This window comes from Rhinolophus sinicus, chromosome 4 (genome assembly GCF_057876585.1).
Source record: "Rhinolophus sinicus isolate RSI-liver-muscle chromosome 4, RSI-T2T, whole genome shotgun sequence".
Taxonomy (NCBI): Eukaryota; Metazoa; Chordata; class Mammalia; order Chiroptera; family Rhinolophidae; genus Rhinolophus; species Rhinolophus sinicus.
Genome location: NC_142504.1, coordinates 85,203,624 through 85,230,902, shown reverse-complemented (window position 1 = coordinate 85,230,902; position 27,279 = coordinate 85,203,624). Strand labels below are relative to the sequence as shown.

Here is a 27,279-nt window from a genome sequence, read left to right as displayed (position 1 = left end):
ATACTTGAAGTGAGTCATCTCAGTTAATCCTCACAGCAGCCCTTTGAAGTGTCCCCACTTTATAGGCAAGGGAACAAGGCTCAGACAGGATTAGAAATTTGTCAGTATCATAAAACTTGTAAGTGGCACCATTTGCACTTAAATTAGGCATTTGTCTAACTCAGACTAGTGTAAGAATAGAAAAATAGTTCAAATGTAGGAAAATATAGGGAAAAAACAGTATAAAACTGTAGATTCATCATCATAATTAAGAATTTGTACATGACTAAGTAGACTAGAGACAAATGAAAAGTTTGATTTGTTATGGTGGCAGGTTTTATTTAAATACGTATATTGAAATTGCCATAATCTTTTTGATTTTTAAAAAATTCTGGGTTTTTTATGAAAATTATATAATTAACATTTTGACTGTATTTTCTAATGTATTATTCACACCTCTATATACTTCTAAAAGGTATACAAGCCGTTATAGTATGTCCAGGTGCGTCCTATAGTTTGTCCTCATCACCTATCCCTTACTTAACTCCTGAAAACTCTCCCATCAAGGTCCATCACCAGCAAAATCTCTATACTCTTAAACTCTTCTCTGAAATTACTTTCCTCTTGTTAAATACAAACCTGGATATGCCCTGAAAACATGGCTTCACTGAAGCCCAACCCCCCATGCCCTCCACCCCCTCGGCAGCTCTTATTTTTTTGCCCCAAAGTTGAGGGGGTGTAATTGGTCTCTGTGCTCTTCGTTGCAACCTTGAACATTCATTCCACTTCAGTCCTCCCTAAAAACTCTCAGCCTTAAACCTCTTGTCATCAGACTGGATCACCCACTAACCCATCATTGTCACAGGCATCTACCAAGCCTAGGATTCCTTCCTCATTTCTCCGTAATTTTCACTCCCGGCTCACTTCCACACCATTCTTTCCAGCAATACTTCTCTCCTCTTTCTTGGGGATTTCAGTGCTTACATATATAATCCTTCTGATACTCCTGGCTTCTCAGTTCCTTATTTTCTCACTACCTCAGGCTTACCTCCCACGCTTGCTCCCTAGAATACATCACCAAGTACTGCATGCTTCCATTCTCTCACTTACATGCATGCCACTCTCTGACCACTCTCTTGTGCTTGGCTCTTGAGCTCATTCTTTCCAAAGTCCAGAAATCAACTCCATCGGAACCTACCATCCATTAATCCCACTACTTTTTTCATCCCCCCTCTCCCTCCCAAGTTGTTGGTCCAGCTCAAGTTCCATGGACAGTCGTCATATGCACGCCCTTGCGTGAATCCTGATTCTTTTGCCCTCTTTCACATCTCACATTCATTTGGCAATTTTACCAGAATCCAAATCTCTGCCTGGTCCACGCCAGCCCCTGTGAATCAGACATTAGCTGGAGAAAAACACAAAACTGTACTGTTTGATTTCACTTTTAATTCATGACCATGAACCTCAAGGGGGAACTTATGGCTGCCCAGCAGTCATATTGTTATTCACTCTCACTGGACTTTTTACAGTCTTTTCTTTAACTTTCCAACACCTCCTCTCTCAACCTTATTCTCAACTGAGACCTTCCTTCTGACTTTTGCTGGAAATACTGAAACAATAAAAGGGAGCTCCCACAACGGTCACTGAAATTGTTAGAGATGAACTGTTGAAGTCCAGACCCTTCACGCCGATGTCCCCCTTGCCTACACAAGGATATGCTCCCGTAATTCTTCTCATCATCTGCTGGTCATTCCCATCAGCATCCATCATAGTAAGGAAAACAAAACACTCCCTAGATCCCATTCCACTTCATCCCTTTAGCTACCAGTCCATAGCTCTTCTCCGGATTCATAGCAGAACTCCCCAAAACATCATTTGGTGTCCGTTCTTATTATTCCCAGCCCTCCTTTGTGAGTCAGTCTCTCTTAAATCTAATTCAGTCAGGTTTCTGGCCCAAACTGTTTCAGTGCTCGTATCAAAGTTCCCAATTAAATACAAGCAGCAAAATCCAGCAGTTCTCAGTCCTCATTTCACTGTCCTGTCGGCAGCATTTGACATCTGTCAAACACACTCCTTCTGGATGTCCTTCTTCCTCCCCTGACCAGGCCTCCTCAGTCTCCGGGGATTCAAACCTTAGCCGTCTTCTCTGTCAACACTTAAGCCCACAGTCGTCATCATTAAAGGGCCATGGCTTTCAGTATCATGTAGGTGCTGATGCTGACTCCTGGATGTATTATTTCCAGCCAGACCTTCCTTCTGTCCTCCACACTTACATGTCCATTTAAGAGCTTTTGGGATGTTTGCATTTGCATGTCTACTAGACATCGCAGCCTTCACCTGTCCAGACTGAACCCCTGACCTTACCCACACCCTTCTGTTCCTTTAGCTGCTCAGGCCAGCTTCCTAACACTTTCTCACTGCGATCAAACCCCTGCCATCTCATACCTGGGTTATGGCAGGAGCCGCCTAACTCTGCTTCTGTGCCTGGCACCTTTACAGTCCGTTCTCAACGTAGCAATTAGAGTGATCCTTCTATAACATCGATTAGATCCCTCTTCTCCCCCGGTGGGTCCCCATTCCACTCAGATGAAGAGCTACAATTCTTCAAAGGCATGCAGTCTGACCACCTGTTATTTCTCTGACTTTCTTTCTCTTCCTTCTTACCTTTTACTCACCCCACTCCAGCCATCTGGTACCAAGCAGGTACCCACCCATCTTCCTGAGGGTCTTTGTGTAGACTGTTACTGTATTTAGAATTTGAAGAACTCATTTCCCAGCGACATCAAAGGTCACCCACTCTGGCCACCCTGTACTCTCTGTTCCTCACCCTGCCCTACTTTTACTAGCACTTCTCACCTTCTAACATACAGACTCTACTCATTTATTGTATTTATCATCTATCTCCCACGACAATGTGAGCTTCAGGAGGACAGATTTTTGTCTGGTCTATTACTGATTTATCTCCAACATCTAGAATAATGCTTCCACCTAATAGATGCCAAAAAAAAAAAAAAAAAAAAAAATGTATTGAGAGTATGAATGAAAGTTTCCCTATTTCTGCCTGATACCCCATAGACACATGCTGAGAGATCTGCCTCAGAATAGCTTTTAATTTGTTTTCAATTTGCTCAAGTGTTACGTTGTAAACAGCATTCAGAAAATGACTGCTAAGAAACACTGTCATTGACTTGATTGTATATAGTCTTTTATTCTAAACTGAAAACAACTCCTCTACAAAGTAGCAATAGTATCATAAATATTGAAAATGTATAAACAACATAATAGGCCCTTGACATTTTTAGGAATATGTTCAAAGTTCTTCAAAAATCCCCCAAAGTAGCGATACCATGAGAGTGTATTCTACTGTCATGCATTTCATACACAGCAATAAAAAAGGAAAGAAGGAAGCCACATGTTGCTGCAGATGCCAAGTGGTCCATTCATTGGAAGGAGGCTCACCATCCCCCCGCCGCTCCAGCCTCTCTGTGCTCAGGCTTCACACTTGTACCACAGCGACAGCACAGATATGTTATAGCAGCTCAGGAGCCCTTGGCATCACCCATGTATTGTTGAAACCAATGACATCTGTGAAAGCTGAGGATTCATTATATTATTTTATTCTATTTGGAAATTTTTAAAATGCTACTTTAAAACAATTAGTTCTCCCAGACCACTCGGCCTTAATTTTAGAGTATAATATGTATTACCACTAAATAACAACGTGACTTACTGCAAAAAACAATATGAGTGACCATTATAACAGTAAGTTTTCACTTTGCGATTAAATTACAGGTGCGCATCATTCAGTTTGATTTTGGTCCTCTGGTAACAAACTCTGTAAGCCAAAAAGAGGGGGTAAGAAATACATGTCTGTTTTCATTTTTAAGCTGAGTTTTAAGAAAACCTCCTGCCACGGTAGAAGAATGATAATGATCAGAAGCCTTTGAGAAGGAAGAGTGGGAGTAAGGAAAGGAGATGCTGTCGCCACGGTGACAGCTGTCCAGTGTAAACATCTCACATCTCTTCCGTTTATCGTGTATTTTAGGACAATTCAAGCTGCTGGAACAAGACCGAGATATAAAGGAGCCAGTGCAATATTTCAACAGTGTGGAGGAGGTGGCTAAAGCATTTCCTGAACGTGTGTACGTCATGGAGGAAATAACATTCAACGTGAAGGTAGCTCTGGAAGAACCAAATATTTACCCTCACTACAATAATTTAACTTTCAGGTTGTTAAGTACACAGTGAGTGTCCATCTGGGTCTCATGGAAGAGTTCCATCTTAATGTGTAGATGTCATGGCCAAAATGAGTCTTTTAAGAACTACATATACTATAGCTGACCTGGTGCCCAGACAGGTAACTATACTTAATTAGCATTATTTTTTTTTTGCTAGGATAACTGTTAAGGCAGATAAAAAGTGGTTGTTTGTTTGTTTCATGTGGGCTTTATTCCCTAATATGAAACAGTTGTTTGGCCAGATCTTCTGTGAGTCTGGATGCTCCACTTGTTGGAACAGGCAAAGAAGCATATGAAGAATCTAATACCAGATACTTATTTTAAAAAAGAGAGAGACTTCCAGAGTATGCCCTGAGATCAGCATATATTCATTCCATCCTTTGTAGACTATCTGTATCAGGGTACTTAGGCAAAATTAATGTATGAAAGGTTGCCCAATAGGTATTTACTGACCTTTGTTCATGAGAGAAAAGGTAAATAGCATTAACTGTGCTACGTTCGTTTTGTGTTCTTGGAGAGACAGTTCTGTCCCCTTCTGCATCTTGAGTGAGCTCCTTCAACTGACTTGCTGTCGGAGACGGACTAACCACACAAGCAATGTCACCAACTAGATCCAACCTTATTGCCTGTAAATCCACTGCATTTTCTTGAGCAGCATCCATGATTACACTAAAACATTTTAGAAAGTGTGCACATTGAGAGGATTTTCTGTTTAACCTCAAGTCAGCAGGAAGTCCAACTGAGTCACGTACTCTGAACATTTCAAGATTTAGAGGGCAAGGTGCGTGTTTCTTAGAAACCCACTCTATGTGAAAAACTGCATGTTATCTTAGCCCAAGAATGCAAGTGCCTTTGTGGGTGAATCACTCCACCCACACTCCTCAGGAGAGGAGGGAAATGCCCAAGACAGCCTCCTATTACAGAAGTGGTTCAGTCCATTTGATTGGCTCAAACACTCTCTCTTCCAGTTCTAAAATACAAATGCTATAGTTTACTTCCTTTAGTTTTATTATTAAAATGGATGAGAGTTTATGTTTTGTAAAATGTTTTACTAAACATATTATGCTTATTTTTAAAATATTTATAATTTTTAAGTTCTTCAGTGGCCCAGTCTATGAGTTGTCAAGACAACTTGTGTTCATTTACATTAACGATGTGTGAGAACATGTTCATTTTTAAACTTAGCAAGATAGGCCAGAAATTAATCAAAGTCCATTCCATTAGTGTCTTGATATGATTAAATTTCTCCATAAAATTTATGTTTAGGATTATCTAAATGGAAAAAAAAAAGTCATTTAGAAAGGAAAGCTAATACTTTTAAACCCTTTTCTGAAAACCTTTCATTTGTTGATAAGTAATAAGAAATGAAGGGGAAAAAAACTTTTTTTATGACTTTTAAGATTTCATCAAGTATTAAATAAGGAGATCAGGAAGACCATTGTATATACAGGTCTGAGCTGTGGGGTGAGGTCTGAGCTTGGGCTATGTATTTGCAACTCCTCATCTCCTAGATGGCATTTGAAGCCATGGGGTTACATAGTTGAGTTCACCTACATCAGTGGTTCTCAACCACAGGTGACTTTTTTCCCCCCAGGGGACATTTGACAATGTCTGGATACAATTTTGATTGGCACAGGTTGGGGCGTTTGGTGTGCGGTTGCTACTAACATCTGGTAGGAAGAGGACAGGGATACTGCTAAACAGCCTACACTGCGCAGGACAGCAAAAAATGATCTGGCACAAAATGTCCTTAGTGACAAGGCTGAGAAACTCTGACCTAGAGACTAGGGAAAGAAGAGAGGAGACTGGGGCTTGGGTTGGAACACCCCACCACTGGGATCCAGAAGAGATTGAAAGGAGTAGCAATGACAGAGAAAGATGGCGGAGCGTGTAGATGTCCCAGAAGCCAAATGACAAAGGGTTTCAAAGAGGATTGGGCACCAGTGTCAAATGCTACTTAGTGATTGAATTAGATAAGGACTGGGAACAAACCATTAAATTTAACAAAATGGAAGCCTTTGGTAACTTTGAAACGAAGTAATAATCAGCTCAGAGAGTCGGAAAGTAAGTTAACCAGGGAAGAAGTATAGTAGGATGGTCCCAGAGCTGGGTCAAGGTAAATTTCAAGTAACACCACTCAGCACCAACATTTTTTCTTCCAGCCATTGTCAGCTGCCTGAATGCAGGTAGAGAGAGAGGGTTGAGTTTAATCAGAGTTGGGGTTCTACCAGGTGAGTATAAAAGATCAACCAAGATGCAGATGAAACATACTCTAGAGTGACAAGTGGCAATTACCCTTAGACTCCTCACTGGGTAAGGAATACAGGAAGTGTACCCCCAATGAAAATTGGAGATCCTCATGGAGTGAAGGTACTTCTGAAGTCGATATGCTTAAGAAAGTGAGGTACAAATTGGAGTGGTGGTGGAGTGTGAAATGCTTGAAATTGAACTTTAGGTAGTAATATAGGAAATGACAGTAGATGTTTTTTCAACTCTAAGTATGCCCATTTGAGTGAGCAGCTGAGGTAGTAGGAACAGAAAACGGGAAATGAGGCCAAGAAAATGAAAGAATAAGTGGGCAGGTCGCCTCTCACTGATCATTTATGTACATTTCCTCCAATCCCTCCAAGTTAATGGCATTTGATATTTTTAGAACTACAGTTCCCTGCCTCTTTCACATTTTTTTCCTTTATCCATCCAGTTTTTGGTTTCCATGGTGAGAATTTGGTTTTTATTTACCTGCTTTCCTGCATATTTGTTGTTAACTGTAATACATTTTCTTTCTTAATTATATCTTTTAGTTTTTTTCATCAACCATCTCTATTCTTATGTTACTTCCAAAGATACCCTGTTTCTGAGTTGGCCAGCCCGGACGAAGGCTCATTCCTCTATCTTTTAATAAGAAAAATAGCTATACTAACAATTTTCAGGCATACAACTTTCTTTATACAAGCTGCTGTGATTTTGGTTTTTTGTTTTTTTGGGTTTTTTTTTTGTTTTTTTTCTTTAGCAAAAGCACGTCGGACTGTGTAGTGTAGCTCAGGCTCTGTATTCACATGACTCCTCCCCCCCAGCCCAGTCCGCATCTGCAAAATGGGGGTGACACTACCCACCTCAAAGATTTGTCATGAGAATTAAATGAAGTAATGTACTATAAAGTGCTTTGCAAGTATCTAAGTATAGGGGCAAGCCACATGTTTTGCCAATAAAGTTTTATTAGAACACAGCCACCCATATGCATTTAGTGTTGTCTGTGGCTACTTCCACCTTATTGTAGCAGAGTTGAGTAGTTGCCATGGAAACCATATGGCCGACAAAGCCTAAAATTACTCCTGCATGGCCCTGTAAGAAAAAGTTTGCAAAAAAGAAAAAGTTTGCCAACACCTGATTCAGAACATAAAATCATACTAAATTAAGTTTCACATTCTTTAAAAAATTTCCCGCCACAGATTATTTCAATTTTTATTTAGTCCTTATTCCCAGTGTCTTAATAGTAAGAACTCAGTACATCGTGTGTGTTTGTTGTTGATATCATTTTAAAATATGCCTTTCAGCTTCAAATACTTTTATGAAAACTTAAGTACACCGGTACTTAGTACATTGTTTAAAAATGTGTTCCAGCCTCTCAAACTCAGCCCGGTAATGATGAGAAATTTCCCCACACACATATTTTCTGCCATCAAAATAATGACTAACAAATTAGGTCTTAATTTAAGTTGTCTTTACTGTGACATTTGTGGAGAGAGAGGGAAGAAAGGGCAGCCTTCGATTTGGCATCGGGTAACTTGCCACTCTTTTGAACTGAGCAAAAAGCATTTTGACTTCGCTGCTGTCACCCAAAAGCTTTCTGCATTAAAATTATTACTCTCAAATCGGAGGGAACCTGGATGCTATAAGGTTGCTATTTTCGTTCCAGATAGTGAGATCCAAGTTTTCAGCTGTTCTAGCATAGATATTTCCCTAGAGGCAAAATAACAAGTTTGCATGGTTTCAGCTGGGTAAGTGCTCCCCCACTCAGGACCCATGGGACTTCAGTCATTTGTGGAGCATAGTCACCACTTCAGCCTGCACAGACGTCTTAAGCACCATTACCATGTGGTCTGGGGCAGGAGCTGAGCTGACAGTCCTTTCACCTGCATATCAGCGCCTGATTACTCACTCGGTTTGGCGCTTGTTTCTGGCAGCGGTGTCCGTGTCTAGCCACAGAGCTGCTGTAGTGTGGGGCAAAGGATGTCAGGGTTGTCTTTTTGTCATAGGAAAAAAAAAATCATGCAAGATTCAGAGAACTTAAGTGATCTCTGAGCTTCTCAATACTGAGAAACATGACCAAGAGTACAATGATGTAAAATATTATAAATAACCCAGCAGGTCAGAAGGTTATAGACATTGAGTTGAGTATCATCATCAACTTTTCAGTCTGGAAAGGCCCTTCCATGTCGCCTAGTCCTTCCTCCTCTTTCTTTTAACAACTGTGAAAACTAAGAAACAGAGGTTAGCTGACTTCACTGATTCACAAGAAGCCACAAAACTACTTAGCAGCAAAGCCAGGTCTCTTAATTCAATCCAGTCGTCCTTCTGCTCCCTCGCGTTCTATTTGTGGAATTGAGATAAGGCTCACATGGTGATGAGAATGTCCGTTCATATTGACACCGTAGCTTGCACACTTATTTTTATGTTGAAAGTCTAAATAAACATGTTCAATAATTATTACTTAGCAAATCCTTCTGTTTTTGTATTTCTGAAACGCCTAGGGTCAGATGCACAGGATTTGGCAGCTGTTATGAATGTTATATGTGTAGATTTTTGCATCTTGCTTCACACCAGAGTATCATGCCAATGTTTTAAAAAAGAAAATCCTACCAGTTAACTTGATGTTTTCTCTCTATCAGCATCAGTGCAGTTTCTTATTAGATTAACATGTGTCAAAATGAACCCCTTCAAAAACGCTGCTGTAAAGTATTAACCCAGAATTTTTTAGATTAACCAGTATTAATAGAGAAACAAGAACCTGAGTTAGGTTCTTGCATTGTTGCTTGAAGAAGTGTTGAAGATACACCGAAGTGGCTAAAATGTGCATCACTGAATAAATGAGAAAAGTTCTAAAGTGTAAGATGATTCACACAACTTGATGCTGAGTTTTGTATTTTTTCCAAGGCTTCTGAGTTACTGAGACTCAGCGGGGTTCCCCTTCCCTAGTCATAGACTTGAGGTGTCCGTGTGCCTTTTATCTTAACATATTAGTTACCCTATTTAAAGTTGCCATATGAAAAAGTGCTGAAGAACTAAAGGTCTTCCCCCTCCTGCCAACTAGTTAGTCTGTGTCGTATTTCCATATATAAAAGTGGTTACCAAATTCAACATATGTCATGTTACTTTCTTTACTCATTTTAACAGAACAAACATGGACAAGGCCTTGAAGAAACAGATCAATGGAGAGGTTTTCAACTGCTTGTGATTCTGCTCTTGTCGTGATTATTGTACTCACTGCCATCTTTCTGATATGTCTGTCTTTTAAAAGACAAAAACAGCTTACTAGTAGCCTTTCTTCTGCATTCATCAGCCATCTCATGGTCATCCTGTAAAGTCATACAGAATAGTGGTGCTAAATGAAACATTAGTGTTCTTTGGGGAGTTTTTTGGTTTTGTTCTTTTGTTTTAAGAATGTACCCGTAGTTTAATCGCAACCATCACTCCTGGTTTGAAACACCACTCCTAGTTTCTTCCTTGACAATTTGGAAAAGGAATCTCTTCATGGTTAGGATTATAATAATGCAAAAAGGCAGTCTTTTCCTGTGAGTTTTTGAAAGGATAGGGATCATTTGCTCTGGCATTTTCTACTGCGTCTCTGGAGCCTTTTTTAGAGCACAAGTAATTCTAGGTAGCCAGCTTTGAGGGGGTAGCTGTAAATTTTAACAAAACTCTTGTCCAAAAATGACCGTCATTTTCTTTCAGTTTCTTAAAACATATTGCACTTTTCTGCCATCTTAAGGAGAAGCACTTGAACAAAATTTAAACTTTTCCTCATCTCCTGCGATGTATATGACTTGCCTTTCTATGGAGAGACCCTACAACCCTGAAAATGTGGTGTTTTATGGTCTCATTTAAATTTTTTGTTGTTGTTGTTTGCTTCTTGTGTTTCTTAGAATACTTACCTTAATACTCAATATTCTAGTTTCAATTTTCATTTCTATTCCACTGTGGGCAGGAAACTAGTAGCCAAGTGAGATAGAGATTAGCTAGGAGTAAGTTAAGGTCCTTAAAGGTTTTTCTACAAGCCCTAGCATCAACATCACTTTTTTTCTTTTCTTTTTTTGGCTGCTCTGAATCTTTTAGCTCACTTGTTCTTGGCTATACAGTCATGGGCTGCTTAACAACGGGTATTTGTATCGTTATGAGAAAAGGGTCATTAGACTATCTCGTCATTGTGCGAACATCATCGAGTGCACTTACATAAACCTGGATGGTACAGCCCTCTACACACCTAGGCTGGATGGTACAGCCTAGTGCTCTTAGGCTACGAGCCTGTACAGCATGTTACTGTACAAAACAACACGAGATTAAATCAAGCACAAGAGAAAATGATGCAACCAAGAGACATGGTAAACACGAGATTGTTGAAACTGCTGCCAGTGTAACATGGCATACTGTTTTACAGCAACTTGTTTTTATAAGTAGAAAGAGTACACTCTAAAATAATAATTTAAAAGTATAGTATAGTAAATACATAAACGAGTAACAGTTGTTTATTATCAAGTATTACCGTATGTACTGCACATAATTGTATGTGCTGTACTTTTATGCAACTGACAGTGTAGTAGGTTTGTTACGCCGGCATCACCACAAACACATGAGTCATGCATTGCCATAGGAAGTTAACGACAGCTACAGTGTCACTCAGCAGTAGAAATTTGTCAGCTCTATTATAATCTTAATATAATCTACTGTCATATAGGCGGTCCATTGTTGACCCAGATGTCATCGCTATGTGGCTCATGACTGTATTCCAGAGAGATCAGAAATGATCAATTACTGGGCAATCTGAATTTTGTTGGTGTACAAATGAATTTTAAATATAGAGAGTGAATGAATTTAGAGGTAGCTCATTTTTATTTTTACTTTCCAGTCTTTAAAAATTGCATGTGTTTCTTACATTGAGTCAGATGTCATTTATTTTTAAGATTCATTCAGCATGATAAATTGGATACAATTGTGAGGTTAATTATTTCAGTGTTTGAAGACAGATCCATGCTTTTTACGAGTATGTCATCGGAGGTTTTAAGACCTCCTCTGAAAAACTACCAGTTGGCAAGTCCTCTGCAGTGCCATCACAGATTAAATCATTGCCATTGTATTTGTCATCCTTGCCCTACTTCCTGTTTTGAAATAAAAAGACACTCAGGATTGACATTTATCTGAACTCTTCATGCCCTTTCTTTCTCCTTTTCTGCCATTTTCCCAAAGGAAAACATTATAAAAATTGAACTTTGGGGAGAAATGATCTAACATTAATCCAATATTGTCTATTTAATGTATATATCAATCAGATCAATCCTGTTTTTTCCCCCCAGGAGTTAAAATTTTAACCTCTGTTACATGTTTGATCTTTACAACTCTTCTTAGAGAACAGGTTGCCTATTGCTAGAGCATCAAAGAGAGAGAGAGAGAGAGAGAGAGAGAGAGAGAGAAATTTTACATCAGTGTTTTTAAAAGTTGCTTGACCATGGGGTATTAATTCTAAATGGTATTACGAACAGTAAAATCCTGATAGTTTCCTGGATTAGACCTATTATAGTTGTTTAGATAACACAATTTGAATTACTTCCTCTCAGGAAACATTGAAACTGGAAGTGTTAACCAGGCACGCATACCAGAGCACTTAGACAGAGCACATTGTTTCTTTTGCCATTAAAAAAAAAATTTTTTTTTTTTAAAGGAAAGAAATTATGCAAATAAATCACATCTGTAGAAACCAGAGGAGACTGGCTCAACTACCAAAGGAGGAACATTTGTTTATGAGATTCTTCATCTGTGTCACTGACAGTGACCACAAGATTGGTTGGTCTGTTAGTCTCATCATTTGTGCAGAGCTAATTGCTAACATTAATGATGACATCAGAACTGGGAGCATGGAGATTACAGATTATACTCACATGTGTTAGGCATTTTTATATATGGGAGTAGGAATAACTTCCTGCATAAGCACACACATGCACCAAAGTGTTGACAAAACTGTTGAATGTGCCCAGAGCGTGCCATTTATAGCAGTAAAGATAATTTTGATCTGTTTAATCTGTGCACATACTGTCTGATTTGTGTCTCAAACACGGTGTGGACATTCTCTTTCAGTTCATTTGTTATAAAGTACTCACTAGACCTATAACTTATTCATTCTGGAAGGAGTGTGTTTCTAAAGGTAAGTTAAGAAAAAATAGAGTAAGTATCAATTTAAAGAGCTAGAAAGGAACATAAACTTCATCTTTGAGAAGCACTATTGGCTCCCTGTATGGTAACTGCAAATGGTTTGTTGTACAAGTGGGAATGTGTGTGTGTTTCTCAAATCTCAGGAGAACACTGTCTCAACATCGCTGTCTCCATCCTGATCCAAATGGATGAGCTGCCAAGTTTTTCACAAAGTTCCAGTCAAAAGGAAGTATAGCAGTGCAGCTGAGCATTTTGGAGACCTGTCCATCCTAAAACAGTCTATTTTGAATCATTTCAGTATGTTCACTTCCTTTGAGATATAACTGTAATATTTCAGGCCCTATTCTGACATTAAGTTTCATTCTGGGATAACACATTCAATAAAAACTTGAGCAATTCATAGTACAGAAGACAGGATCATGCTTAGAAGTAGTGATTTGTGCTTGAGAAGAGTCATGGATAGAAATAGAAACCAATATGAAAATACAGAGATACGGAAGGCTATATGAGACAGAATTGTTAGAATTAAAATGTTTTTATTGTTAATAAAAGTGATAATAATAATGGTCCCTATATAGTGAGAGCTATCACGCGCTAAGCACTGTGGGAAGTTGTTTGCATATGTTTTTTGCCTGCAGAGTGGATAGTGGCATTCCCTGCTTATAGATGAGGAAACTGAGGCTCAACAAAATAAAACACTTCGTGTGAGGTCACCTAACAATAAAGGCAAGATTCAGACTGAGCTTCTGCTTTAGTTGCTGGTACCGTACCATTAATAATATTGTACTATAATTAGTATTGCGTCAATTAATTTCCAAAGGCCATAGTTCTTTCCATTTACCTATACCAGGAGTCAGCAAACTTCTTCTGTAAAGGGGCAAAGAATAAATATTTGTGAGTTTGTGAGCCATATAGTCACTGTTGCAGCTACTCGACACTGTCATTATCGAGTGAAAGCAACCATAGACTCTGCATAAATGAACGGGCATAGCAGTGTCCTTTCTTTACAGAGTTAGGTGGTGGTCTGGATTTGGACAGTGGCCAGTAGTTTGCCGACCTCAGATCTATATTGTTGTAAACTTAATTAGATGCTAGCTAAAAGTAAAAGCCCTTAGGGATAAACCAAAAGTTAGAATTAACAGCAAATGAACTCTTAGTGACCAAAGTCATGAGAATAAAATCACTGAAACCTTGAAGCTGCAGGTCCTATAGGAAAAGGAAGTCAGCCCTCATATGTGCCAAGTACTGTCATTTATAAATTATTATTAACTTTAAAAAACAACAACAATCTAATCTATATTCTTCACAACTGTCAAGGTCATGAAAAAACAAGGAAAGAAACTCACAGATCAAAGGACGAGATGCAATGTGGTATCCTGGTTTGATCCTGGAACAGAAAACGGGTATCAGTGGAAAAATGAGTGAAATCCAAATAAAGCTCGTAGCTGAGCTAGTAGTATGGTATAAGTGTTGATTTCTTACTTTTGATAGTGTACCATAGTTACATGAGATGTTAACAGGAGAAGCAAGGTGAAGAGTATACAAGAACTCTCTATACAACCTTTGCAACTTTTCTACAAATCTGAAATCACTCCAAATAAAAAGTTAAATTTTATTTATTTATTTATATTTCTAAACTTAACTCCAATGTAGAAGCCTAGAATCCATATGAGCAAGGTGAAGATTGAGTCTGAAAGTAAGCAGAGTTAGGTTGAGGTCTTGTTAAAAAAAAAAAAAAAAAAATTTACCTGAGTCACCTAAAATGGACTTTAAACGTTGGGAGCCTGAATTACCATTAAAACAATATTGTGCTGCCATTTATGTACTGATAATGCCTCCTACAGAGAAATTCACTTCAATATAGAGACAACAGAGCTGTTTGTTTTTTATAGCACTAATGTTAATTGACAATTTGCTTGTTCCAAAGGTTAAAATTATATAGAGATGACCAAAAATAGTGGATAAGAAGTTATTTACAAAGATTGTTACTACCTAGTTTTCTAAACACATACTAATGATTACTAGTCAGTAAGCAATGTTAGCATTATTCGTCACTTTATCCAGATGCTTTTTTATTAACATAAAAGAAAAAGTCAATCTTAGGCCTAATGTAAGCCTGATATTAAATCCTAATAAAGAGAATAGAATAGAATTGTAGACTAATCTCACCTGCAAGTAAGATATAGAAATCGTAGCTCATCTATTATCAAAGAGAATCATGCAGTATCGTTTTAAGTGCACCATGATAATATAGAGATTATTCCCGGTATATAGGGTTGTTTTAATATTTGGGGATCTATTTATTATAGGATGAAATCAATACATTAAGATAAAAAATAATTATGACCATCTTATTGGATACAGAAACACCATTTGATTTAAAAACTTTCATTGATTGCATCAGATATAATCACCTAGGAATACCAAGAGAATCAGCTGGAAGAAACAATTGCAGTTAAGATTACTGGACTTACAGAATAGCAACAAACCACATTCAACAACTATAAATGAACAGCAGTGTTCAGGGATTGAAAATGTAGGCAAACTCAGATACTAACAAGGAAAATAAAAGATCTGAATAAATGTTGAGAATTACCATGTGCCTGTTTAGAAATGCTATTATAAGGAGGCCACTTCTTGCCAAAAACACTGCAGATGTATTTCCAATAACAATACCGATGCATACTGTGGCCAAAATGATTCTAAAGTTGATCTGGAAAAATAGGTAGGCAAAAATATTGAAAATTTTCCTACTGTCATTTTTTTTAACTGTTTATTTTGAAATAATTTCAATCTTAAAGAATTGTTGCAAGAATAATATAAGATCGCCCAAACAGTCTATCCAGATTCACCAACTTTTAACATTTTGCCATATTTTGTAATCATCCTCCACTCCCACGTATACATTTATATATATATAGTCTTATTTATACTTTTCTGAATCATTCGAGAGTGAATTGCATATGCCCTTTATCCCTTAATACATCATTGCGTGTTTCCTAAGAATTAGGATATTTTCTTATATCGACACAGTACATTCCGGAAAGCTAACAGTCATGCAATTATTTTTAGTTACAATCTACATTCCAAATTTGCCAATTGTCCCAATAGCATATTTCGTGGCATTTTTTTCTTCCAGTACAGAATCCATTCCAGGATCACGTATTACATTTACTTTTCATTTCTCTTTGTTTCACTTTAATCTTCTGACCAGTTCTTCAGCCTTTCTTTGTCTTTCATCACATGAATGTTTTTCAAGAATACACACCAGGTATGTTGTAGACTGTTTCTCCATTTGGTTTTGTCTGATAAATGGAATGTTCCATCTGAACTTCTCAGGCAGTCCCATCCAGAGGCACACGACATGGGTATGCTTCTCTTTGGTGATGTTATTAAATGTGATCACTTGGTCAGAATGTCCAGTTCATCTACTCTATAGTTGCTTTTTTCCCCTTGCAATTAATAAACATTCTGGGGGAAGACACTTTAAGACCATGCACATAACCTACTCCTTAATCAAACTTCTCCTACAACTTTAGCATTCATTGATGATTCTAGTATATAACCTAATAAAAGCAACCTAGCACTTTAAGAAAACTGACCTGGGAATTGGGAGGTGTATTGGTGGAGCTGGGCTTCCTGTTACTCTCTAGTCCCGACTTCCTGTTAAACTATGGTTCTAACTTCCTACAGAGGGGTGGGGATATATATTGGAGCCCTCTTGGGAGAGGGGTCTCGTTTTGCACGTGGGCTGCCAGCCAGACATGTGCATTCTCACACTGCTGTGGTGGTTTTGTTTTTCTGTTTTTTACTTTTTTCTTTTCCTGAATAAACCCACCTTTTGGTGGACTATCTAAAAGGCTTATTTTGTCCAATCGACAAATCTTCACTGTAATAGTTGCAAAATTAGGAGTTTCCGACATTACCACTTTTCCACATTTATCAGCTTTTCCTCTATTTTTTTCATTTATCTGTTAATAATATGGACTTAGACATTCCTGTTTTATTCAATAGATTATAATTCATTACAGTCTATTGTGATGCTGAAATCGCCCCAGTATTGGCCAGTGGGGGCAGATTCAGGCTGGCTTCTGTGTCCTTTTGACATCATCTTATGAGCATTTCTTTACTTTCTGGCACCACGAAATGTTCCAAGCTCATTTTCTTTCCCTAGCGTTGGAAGCAGTCATTTCTCCAAAGAGCCCTGATTCCTTTTAGTTGGAAATAGTTTGGGCACAGGTATGTTTGAGGATAGTGGGAGTCTTTACTTCTAGTCCCTTGAAAAGAACAATGCTAAGAAATATATGTGCATGTGTATATATAGTTTTTTTTTAAATTATGAGTTAATACTGATACCTCCAATATCAATCCAGCCCCATGGAGTTCTTTCTTGCCTTCCCCATTGCCATATTTCTATCTCCCCTTCCACACTGGCTCCCAAAATATCAACACATTTACTCATTTGTTCATTCCTACAATACACATGAAGTTGTTTCAGAATCTCTGTACCCATACCCCTGTGCAAAACAGATCGAAAAAGAACACAGTATTTGTTGGTCTTTTCTTCCCTACAGGCAACACGTAAATTTAAAGTGTTACAGAGTTACTTAGATTATTTCTCTGTCTCAATGTGTTTAATTTATCCATTTGAAATATGGTTGGATTCATCTGTTTTCATTTACATTCAGCTTTAAGGATTTTTGTGTTGTTTTTTTTAATTCTTACTGACATAATTTTATTTTTTGAATATGTAGAACATCAGCATACTTCCTGAAAGTCAAAACTCGATGGCAAAGCATACTCACAGCAGTATCACTCCCTCCCGTGTCCCTTCCACCAGGTTCTTCCTTCCCCTACCTCCTATAAGTAACCACTTTCATTGTTTTCCAGCTTATTTTTCTCATGTTCCTTTTTTTAATAAACATAAGCAGACAGTATATACATAGGTTTTTTTCCTACTGTCCTAGACAGAAAGGTAGTTCTGTATAAACTTTTATGCACTTTGCTTTTTTTTTTTTTCTTTTTCTTACCAATAAATCCTGGAAGTTATTTCATATAAATTTATCAAACTCATCATTCTCATTGTTTTTTGCGTAGCACCATTTTGGGTGTGTACCATAGTTTATCTAATCAGCCTTCTATGATTGGACATTTAAATCACTTTCAATATTTTGCAAATACAAATAATGCTACAATGAATAACCTTGTCCATGTGTATTTTCAAACAGTTGGAAGAATATCTTCAGGGTAAATTCCTCAAAATAGGATTGCTGGGTGGAGGTTTAAAGGCATGCACGGATAGTTTGGGTAGATGTTGCCAAATTACCTGCCACAGACCTTGTACCATTTTTCATTTCCACCAGCTATGAACAACAGTGCCTCCTTGCCCATAGCCTTACCAACTGAGCACAGTGTTGAGCTTTTGAATGTTTATGAATGTTCTTGGTGAGAAATGATACCACAGTATAATTTCAATTTCTATGTCTCTTATTCTGAGAGAAATTGAACATAACTTTTCCTACATTTGAAGTCTATTTTGCATCTTTTAGTGAATTGGTTTTTCATGACTTTTGCCTGTTTATCTACAGGATTTTTGGTCATTTTTTTTTTAATTAAAATTTATTGGGTGACAATGGTTAGTAAAATTACATAGGTTTCAAGTGTACAATTCTGTAATACATCATCTATATATCACATTGTGTGTTCACCACCCAGAGTCACGTCTCCTTCCATTACCATATTTTGATCCCTTTTACCCTCATCTACCACCTTATCCTCTAGTTACCACTAAACTATTGTCTGAGTCTATGAGTTTTTGTTTATTTGTCTTGTTCGTTTGTCGCTTTCAGTTTTATATTCCACATATCAGTGAAGTCATATGGTTCTTGACTTTTTCTGTCTGACTTATTTCTCTTAGCATAATAACTTCAAGATCGGTCCACGTTGTCACAAATGGCAGTATTTCATTTTATGGCAGAATAATATTCCGTTGTGTATATATACCACATCTTTATCCAATCATCTATTGAAGGAATCTAAAAACATTCACCCTTGAAGATGTATGTGCCCCAATGGGCACATGGATTTTTGGACATTTTTAGCTGCTTTACCTGTGGTATATATGGCATATATTTTCTCTTAGTGACTTTGCTTCTCTTGTCTCTTGCCACCCAAAAACTTTTTGAGTGAGAATAACCACAAGTGAAGGCTTTTGTTATCAGATCCAAAAATGTAAGTTAAAGCTATGGAAACTAAAACAGTATAGTTATGATGGGAAAATAGGCAGAAAGACCATTAGGATAAAATTGCCCTCAAATAGGTATCAATATATATATATACATTTAAGTGTATGTGTTTTAATCATTTAGTATATGATAAAAATGGCACTTCAAATCAATGATGAAGGGGATGGTTATTCAGGAAGTGTACTGAACACTCAATTAACTGTTAAGAAAAACTGAAGTTAGATACCTACCTTAAATAACCCACCAAAGAAATTTTGGTTGAGTAAGTTAAGTGGTTAATAAATAAAACTATCGAAATACTAGAAGAAAATATTGGTTATTTATATCACTATTTCTCAACCTCAGCACTATTAAAATTAGGACTGGATAATTTTTTGTTGTGGGGTTGTCTGGTTCATTATAGCATGTTTAACAAAATCCCTTGACTCTTCCCACTAGACATAAGTAGCCCTCCCAGTCATGGCAATCCAAAATATCTCCAGACATTGTCAAATGTTTTCAGTTTGTGGGATGATGGTAAAATCATCCCTAGTTCAGAATCACTGATGTATAGCATCTCAACTAATAGATGCACAATATTCAAGAGTAAAATTACAAAGAAAAAATTTGAAAATATTTGCTACATACCATGTTTCCCCGAATATAAGACCTAGCCGGACCATCAGCTAAAATGCGTCTTTTGGAGCAAAAAATAATATAAGACCTGGTCTTATTTTAATATAAGACCGAGTAGCATAGGATAGGGTAGGGTAGGGTAGGGTAGGGTAGGGTAGGGTAGGATAGGACAGGGTAATACCAGGTATAATATCATATAATACCAGGCATAATATCATATAATACCAGGTCTTATATTAATTTTTGCTCCAAAAGATGCATTAGAGCTGATGGTCCGGCTAGGTCTTATTCTCAGGGAAACACAGTAGAAGAAAAAACTTCAGTACTTTAAGAAGCTATAAAATTGAAATTCAAGTGACAAATTGAAAAACACATAGCATAAATGATATTTATATTACATAAAAAGTAATAAGGATAACTTCCCCCAACGGAAGATTATCAAAATGAGCAAATTTGCTTAATTTCAATAGAAAACCATTTCAATAGAAAAAAAGAAAGGATAACTTCCCCCAATGGACGATTATCAAAATGGGCAAATTTGCTTAATTTCAATAGAAAACCATTTCAATAGAAAAATGAGTGGACACAAATAGAAAATTCACAAAGGAACAGATCTAAATGGCTAGATATATAAATATCAAAAAATATTCACCATATTAATATCCAAAATATTCAAAATAAAAAATGAATAAATACAGATGCGTGCTTTGCCTTTAATATTAGTAAACATTAAACTTAGCATGAGTAAGGGGAGAAGATAATTTCATAAAGTGGAAGAAATAATAAGAATACCATTGGTGAAGCATAATGGGCAATAACATAAGACCTTTCAAATACATCCATAGCTTTGTCTATGTACTTCTACTTCTGAGCCTTTATCCTAAGGAAATAATTGAACTGGAAAAATATTCATTGTGGTACTATTTATAATTGCTACACATTGGGAAAACCCATCTGTCTAGCAATAAGGAACTGGTCAAATAAATTAAGTCATATCCATGTATAATGGCGTGTATTAGGTCAGGATTACAATTGATGGTGTATACATATACATGGGGAAATAAATACATTATAGTGACAAACTCAGTAACAAAGTGTGTGTGCATGTGAATGTATTTATGCCTCTGAAACAGATTGATACATCTCATTCTTTTTCTTTTATTTGTGTTACATTGTTAGATTATCTTTAGTGGTAAGATGTATAGAATTTGTTCATTTTCATATCTGTATTTTCTAACATTTCTTCCAATAAACATGAATAATTGTCTAATAAAATAGAAGAAGAGGGAGAAATGAAACATATTTAAATCCTCCTTCCCAATTCCAATTTTAGACAATTTGGTAAAATTTTAATAGTTAAAAAAAAAAATTTTTTTTTCTACAGTGGTGTTCATGAAAGCAATTTTTATAACTGAAAAAGTTATAATGATAATATTAATGTTCCAAAATAATTATCCATATGATAAGCTACTCTATATAGGAAAAGAAACTGGAAGAATGTTTATCAAACTATTAACTACAGCTACCTTTGAATTAGGCTCATGGTGTTATTTTCTCTCTGTGTTTTTCCTATTTCCCAAATTTTCACCAATTTCTTTTCTCTTCAGAACAAAACATATTTTTTAAAGTCTAAACTGATGTCATCTTGTTATTGTTAGCCACATAAATATTATTTTTAAAATGGAGTGGCTAAATTTAACATTAAACAAAACCACATTATATCCTCTGTGTGTGTGTGTGTGCACGCGCGCACATATGTATCTTACTAGCAAGTTCTCTACTTCTTTGTGTGAAGAGACTAAAGGAAACTGACCTAAAATTTGATTTATCCTATCGTAGGTTGCTTCGGGTGAGTGCAATGAAGACACCGAAGTTTACAACATCACCCTGTGTACTGGGGATGAACTCACTCTAATGGGGCAGGCAGAAATCCTTTATGCAAAGACTTTCAAGGAAAAGTCTCGACTCAACACAATCTTCAAAAAGATTGGGAAGCTCAATTCCATCAGCAAGCTGGGGAAAGGCAAAATGCCATGTCTCATTTGCATGAACCACCGGACCAATGAAAGCATTAGCCTTCCCTTCCAGTGCAAGGGCAGATTTAGCACCCGAAGTCCTCTGGAACTGCAGATGCAGGAGGGCGAACACACCATCCGAAACATCGTGGAGAAAACCCGGCTTCCTGTGAATGTGACCGTGCCCAGCCCCCCACCCAGGAACCCCTACGACCTCCACTTCATCCGCGAGGGGCACCGCTACAAGTTTGTGAACATCCAGACCAAGACAGTGGTGGTTTGCTGCGTCCTGCGGAATAACAAGATCCTCCCCATGCACTTCCCTTTGCACTTGACTGTCCCCAAGTTCAGCCTCCCAGAACACCTGGTGAAGGGGGAGGTATGGCCCGAAACCCTGGTTCATCACTGGCTGGGTATCTGCCAAGAGCAGTTTGATATCGATGAGTATTCACGGGCTGTCCGGGATGTGAAAACCGACTGGAACGAGGACTGTAAGAGCCCCAAAAAGGGCCGGTGCTCGGGCCACAACCACGTGCCCAATTCCCTGAGCTACGCTCGCGATGAGCTCACCCAGTCTTTCCACCGGCTCTCGGTCTGTGTGTATGGGAACAACCTCCATGGCAACAGCGAGGTGAACCTCCATGGCTGCAGGGACCTAGGGGGAGAGTGGGCCCCCTTTCCTCATGACATCCTGCCCCATCAGGACTCGGGGGATAGTGGGAGTGACTACCTTTTCCCAGAATCGAATGAAGAGTCAGCGGGCATCCCAGGGAAGTCGGAACTTCCTTATGAAGAGCTGTGGCTGGAGGAAAGCAATCCCAGCCATCAGCCCCTCACTCGCTCCCTGAGTGAGAAGAGCAGATGTGATCAGTTTAGAGGTTCTGTCCGGTCCAAATGTGCAACTTCTCCACTTCCTGTTTCTGGAACTCTGGGAGCAGTGATGAAGTCTTCAGAGATTGCCCTACCTCCACCTCCAGTGCCTCCCAAATCGGAAGCTGTAAGTCATTTCCATTTTTGAATGATACGTGGGTCCTTCTGTCTCTCTGCTCAGTCATCCACTCATTTCTTTTCTTTCCTAAAAAAAGGATAACTTCCCCCAATGGAAGATTATCAAAATGAGCAAATTTGCTTAATTGGAGTAAAATGTAAATGCTTGCTAGATTATTCACCAGTTAGGGGTTAGAGTTTTACTCTATGTTTGAGAAACTGAGAGTTTTTAATAGGAGAGGTTTGAACATGACTTTTGCTGCTGCCTAGACAACAGATAATAGGGAGGAGAGAGCTGAAGCCTAGAGACTAGAGAAGAAGCAATCACACTACCAGAGGTATGAAATGATAGTCCCCTGAACCACAGTGGATGGTAGCAGTGGTTGGCAGGGAGAAATGAGCTGCTTTGGAACATTTTAGAGGTAGACCTGACAGTATTTACTGATTAATTGCATATGGGTAGTGAGGGGAAAAGAGAAATCAAGGACAGCTAGAGTTTTAGCCTGAGCAACAGAGCGAACATTAGTGCCATTACAGTGATGGGGAAACTGAAGGAGGAGTAGATTTATTTGGGGGGAGGAGGGATCAAGTGACATCAGCATCATTTGTAATTCTTTCCTAAATCCCTGAAGTTACACTGAGATCAAAGCATAGTTGTTGGTGTGCTCACACACACACACACACCTGAGCATAACCAGGTGCCAGAGTGATTCTGTTTAATCCCTTAAACATAACTCATTCAAAGCTTGAGGGGGCTTGACAGGGCCCTGTGTTTTGACCATGGTCTTTGACAGGCACTCTGAACCTTTGCTTCAGATTTCATTATATCTGAAGAGAGAAAGCCCTAGCAGTATTGGGTGTACTTCTGTTCATTTATTTATTTGACAGTATCTGTTGCCGTGGTTTTCTTTTTTTTCCTATTTCTGGCAGAATCCTTTAAGAAATATAAAGCATACTAATCACAATAAGTAGAAGAATTAAAATAAAAACCCATCTGACTAAAGCACAGATTGGGAGCAGGGAGTCTCCATGTACCCCTGTTCCTTCTCTGCCCCCAACCAGGTGGTCTCAGGACACCTCTCTGGAAGAACCCACTTTCAAAACCATGGAATTAGAGGGTGGGATGCTAGAAATGTGACCATCAATAAGATCTGGATTCTAGTATTTTTCAGTTTTATAGGGAAGGTAGCAGATGGAAAGAGGTGACTATCATACAAGTTAACATATGATAAACAATAGAAGCGAGAAGTAGTGTACATAGAGAATGTGTGTGGGAATTCAGAGGAGAAGGACATTTGTAGTTGGCTAATGAATGAGAGAAGCCTTCATGGACATTTTGAAATGTTAAATGAGAGGAGAGAGTATGCATGAAATCAGAGAGATGAGAAAGAAAAGCATTCCAGAGTAGCGTGAGCAAAGGTGTGGAAACTAGGACAGGTGAGGAAAACAGGAAGTTCTGTTAGGCCAGTGGAATAGGGTTGAATAGGGTGTATGAAGGGCACTGGTGGCTGAAAGGCTAGAGCCAGGTCACGGACAGCCCTGAATGTCGGGTAGCACTTTGTGCCAGGCGTCATGTTTAGCTGTCCATGCATAGCCCTCATTGCTGCAAAGCTTCCTGAGAAAGGACCCATCTCTGACTATTCCAGGACGTAAGAACTCCCCAGAAACTTCGGATCTGGACTTTCCCCTGCTCCTTGCCTGATCTCCCAGGGACTTAAGGCACACGCCCAGAGATCCCTATATCCAGTAGGGGTCGTGGAATATTTGGGGGAAATCTTGGTGGGGTTAGAGTCCTTGGTCCTTTTATTCATGTCAGAGGCTGTTCACCAAAAAACAGGTAAAAACTAAGGGGACACTTCCTGGCAAGTACTCTAGGCAATTTTTAGGTATGTCTCAACTCATCTATGTATTTGATGTTACTTGAACCTTGAAACCTTGATCTTCAATAGGAGTCGGACCACATGAGCTGTTCCTATAGAACTTTGGTCCTACCTGGAACATAGTGGGGACTCTTGTTTGTTGACTGATTGATTGATTGACTCATCCATGATGATCACACCCAGAGTCATTTGTGTAACCAAGTGTAGAGGTAGGAAACCAGCACTTGTTTTTTCTGTGGCTCATCAGATGAGTAAGAACATAAATATTGAGGACCTATTTTGACCTTGGTACTAAAAGAAAGATGTTAGTTCTGAAACGAAAAGCAAATCTTACAGCAGAAGAAAAGGTTTTGGTCTCCAGTGTAAGATGTCATTTCTTATGACATAAGAGCATCTTAACAGCGCACGTCCAGTGTTTATAGAATGCTATAATCATAAAGATTTTTTTAAGCACCTGAAATCATTTAATTTACTTTAAGAAATTAGGCATTTGAAATGAAGTCATATTTTTTATTGGTTCTCTGTCCATGAAATGAATTTTCCATCTTTAGGATGTGTGTGGGATCCAAAGGACGTCATAATTGTTAAATGTGGCTTCAGCTTGTAATTTTCAAAAGGGAACTTTAATGGGGCATAAATTCAAATGCTTCCACAGAATTAAATAAAAGTTCTTTGGATAGTTACAGTGGAGTTAGTTCTGGGAGAGACACATGTCATGTGTCTAACAACTATTCTGCCCAATAATTAAAGATGGTATTAAACTTTCAAGTGAGGCCACTTTCAAGTGAGATAGTATCTGGGAAGGTGATGACCCCCACCAGTTCTTTAGGAATAGAAGTGCTGAAACAATGGAGCAGTCAAAGAAAGCATGTCTTTCACAGTAAGGGAAGCAGAGCTGGTAATTAGCAGCTAATAAAGTCTGTTTTGCTGTACTCTACGAGGTTGGACAATTAAGTTCATGAACTTACAATGATGTTGCTAACCTTTTTTGATATCAGAGGGATTATTCATTATGAATTTGTTAACCAAGTTTACTATTTGGAAGTGCAAACAGCTGCGTGAAAAAGTTAGACGACCTGAACTTTTCGCCAACAATTTGTGGCTCTTGCATCACGACAATACACCAGCTCACATGGCATTGTCTGTGAGAGACTTTTCAGCCAGTAAACAAATAACTATAGTGGAACACCCTCCCAACCCACCTGATGTGGCTCCCAATGACTTCTTTCTTTACCCGAAAATAAAGGAAATATTGAAAGGAAGACATTTTTATGACATTGAGGACATCAAGGGATAATACGATGACAGTTCTGATGGCCATTCCAGAAAGAGTTCCAATTGCTTTGAAGGGTGAACTAGGCACTGGCATCAGTGCATAGCTTCCCAAGGAGAGTACTTCGAAGGTAACCATAGTGATATTCAGCAGTGAGGTATGTAGCACTTTTTCTAGGATGAGTTCATGAACTTAATTGTCAGACCTCCTATGACCCAGTCAAGAACTAGAGGTACAGTGGATCCACTGCAGTGTATGTCAATCTGTTCATTTTCTCTTTTTAATTAAAGTTTATTGGGATGACAATGGTTAATAAAGTTATACAGGTTTCAGGTGTACAATTCTGTAATACATCATCTATATATCACATTATGCGTTTACCACCCAGTCAGTTCTCCTTCCGTCACCATATATTGGATCCCCTTTGCCCTCATCTACCACCCTGTTCATTTTCTTCTGATTCTGTTCTTTACTTCTTGCTTCAGTGTCCTGAGTTATTACATATATTTTTGCTCTTTCTCTCCAGCAAATGTTGATGATCTTTGTTTCTTCTGTAAAAGTGAGAAGAAATCTTTCCCCTTCGATGCTAATGCTTATTGTGCTTCCTTCTGCGTTGTGCTGCAGTTCTGGCGTCACCTGGGTCATGCTTGTCAGTGCTTTCCTACCCGTGTCTTAGTGCAAAACTATGTTGTGGGGCCAAACAGAAAATCCTCAGAGGTTTAACCCTCTTAATGTACTTTGTACTTGATGTGGCTATATAGAATTATGCTGTAGTCCTCATGTGTCTTTTGTAAAGATTGTTTACTAAGGTTTACCAAAAAACAAATTGCCACTTACCTCTCCAAAACATGAGAGACTATTCCCTTCCTAACGGGAATGTCCTGGGGAAAAGTAAACAGTTCCTGGGTCCAGGCATAGAAGGGAAGCAGCCACTTGTATCCCTCAGAATTGTTTCAGATGAGCCCACGCTGAGGGAGCACGCCCAGCTCACTGAATGGTGACATTTTCACTTTCTTAAATTGTGGAAAGTGCCCTCCAATCAGAATGAGCTGACAGTCCCTCTTACGTGGATTGTCCTTATTGTTTCCTATATTCTAAGCACATCCTCTGTTTCATATCATTGTGGGTCTCTATCCATATAAGCTCAGTTTTCTGGGTATTGGGAATTAGGTCTAAAATATTTACCCAGATACACTCTATGCATGACAGTCTTCCAAAGCAGTCCTTCTTTTTCTCCCCCTCTTTAGAAGATGCCGTTTTGGAGAGCAATGATGGGAAGACTTTATATTGCGTGACATTCTATAAATAGAATGTTTGACTTACAAATTGTTCTGTTCTATGCATTGAATTATAAGTTATTGTCAAAACTACAGGATCACAGCTCTTCCAAAACCCTTTATGCAGCAGTATCCAACTGGGGACCTCACAACCCAGAGATTCATAGCCTTCATCTTCTTCAGTAATAGAAAAAGTGCATTCACTCTTGTTGACATTATAGCAATTCCTGAGATTCATGAAAGGAAAATCATAAAAGGAGCTGTAGGCTGTGAACCACCGGTTTAAACCAAGGTTTACTGCAATATTGATGAAGAATTTGTTAACCTTTGTCATAGACAGGGATGTCCC

At 38.3% G+C, this 27,279-nt stretch overlaps 1 protein-coding gene across 3 annotated transcripts in view; it reads left to right on the top strand.

The window, feature by feature from the left end:
- GAREM1 (GRB2 associated regulator of MAPK1 subtype 1) overlaps nucleotides 1–27,279 on the top strand; it is a 190,502-nt gene that overhangs the window by 146,660 nt on the left and 16,563 nt on the right. For 2 of the 3 annotated variants that reach the window (XM_019714080.3, XM_019714081.3), the window contains exons 3-4: nucleotides 4,025–4,155; nucleotides 21,338–22,510. In XM_019714080.3, coding sequence (XP_019569639.3) covers nucleotides 4,025–4,155; nucleotides 21,338–22,510 — 1,304 coding nt within the window. Of the gene's footprint in view, nucleotides 1–4,024; nucleotides 4,156–4,221; nucleotides 4,337–21,337; nucleotides 22,511–27,279 lie in introns of those variants that run through there. The other variant, XM_074340185.2, reaches the window with a different exon arrangement.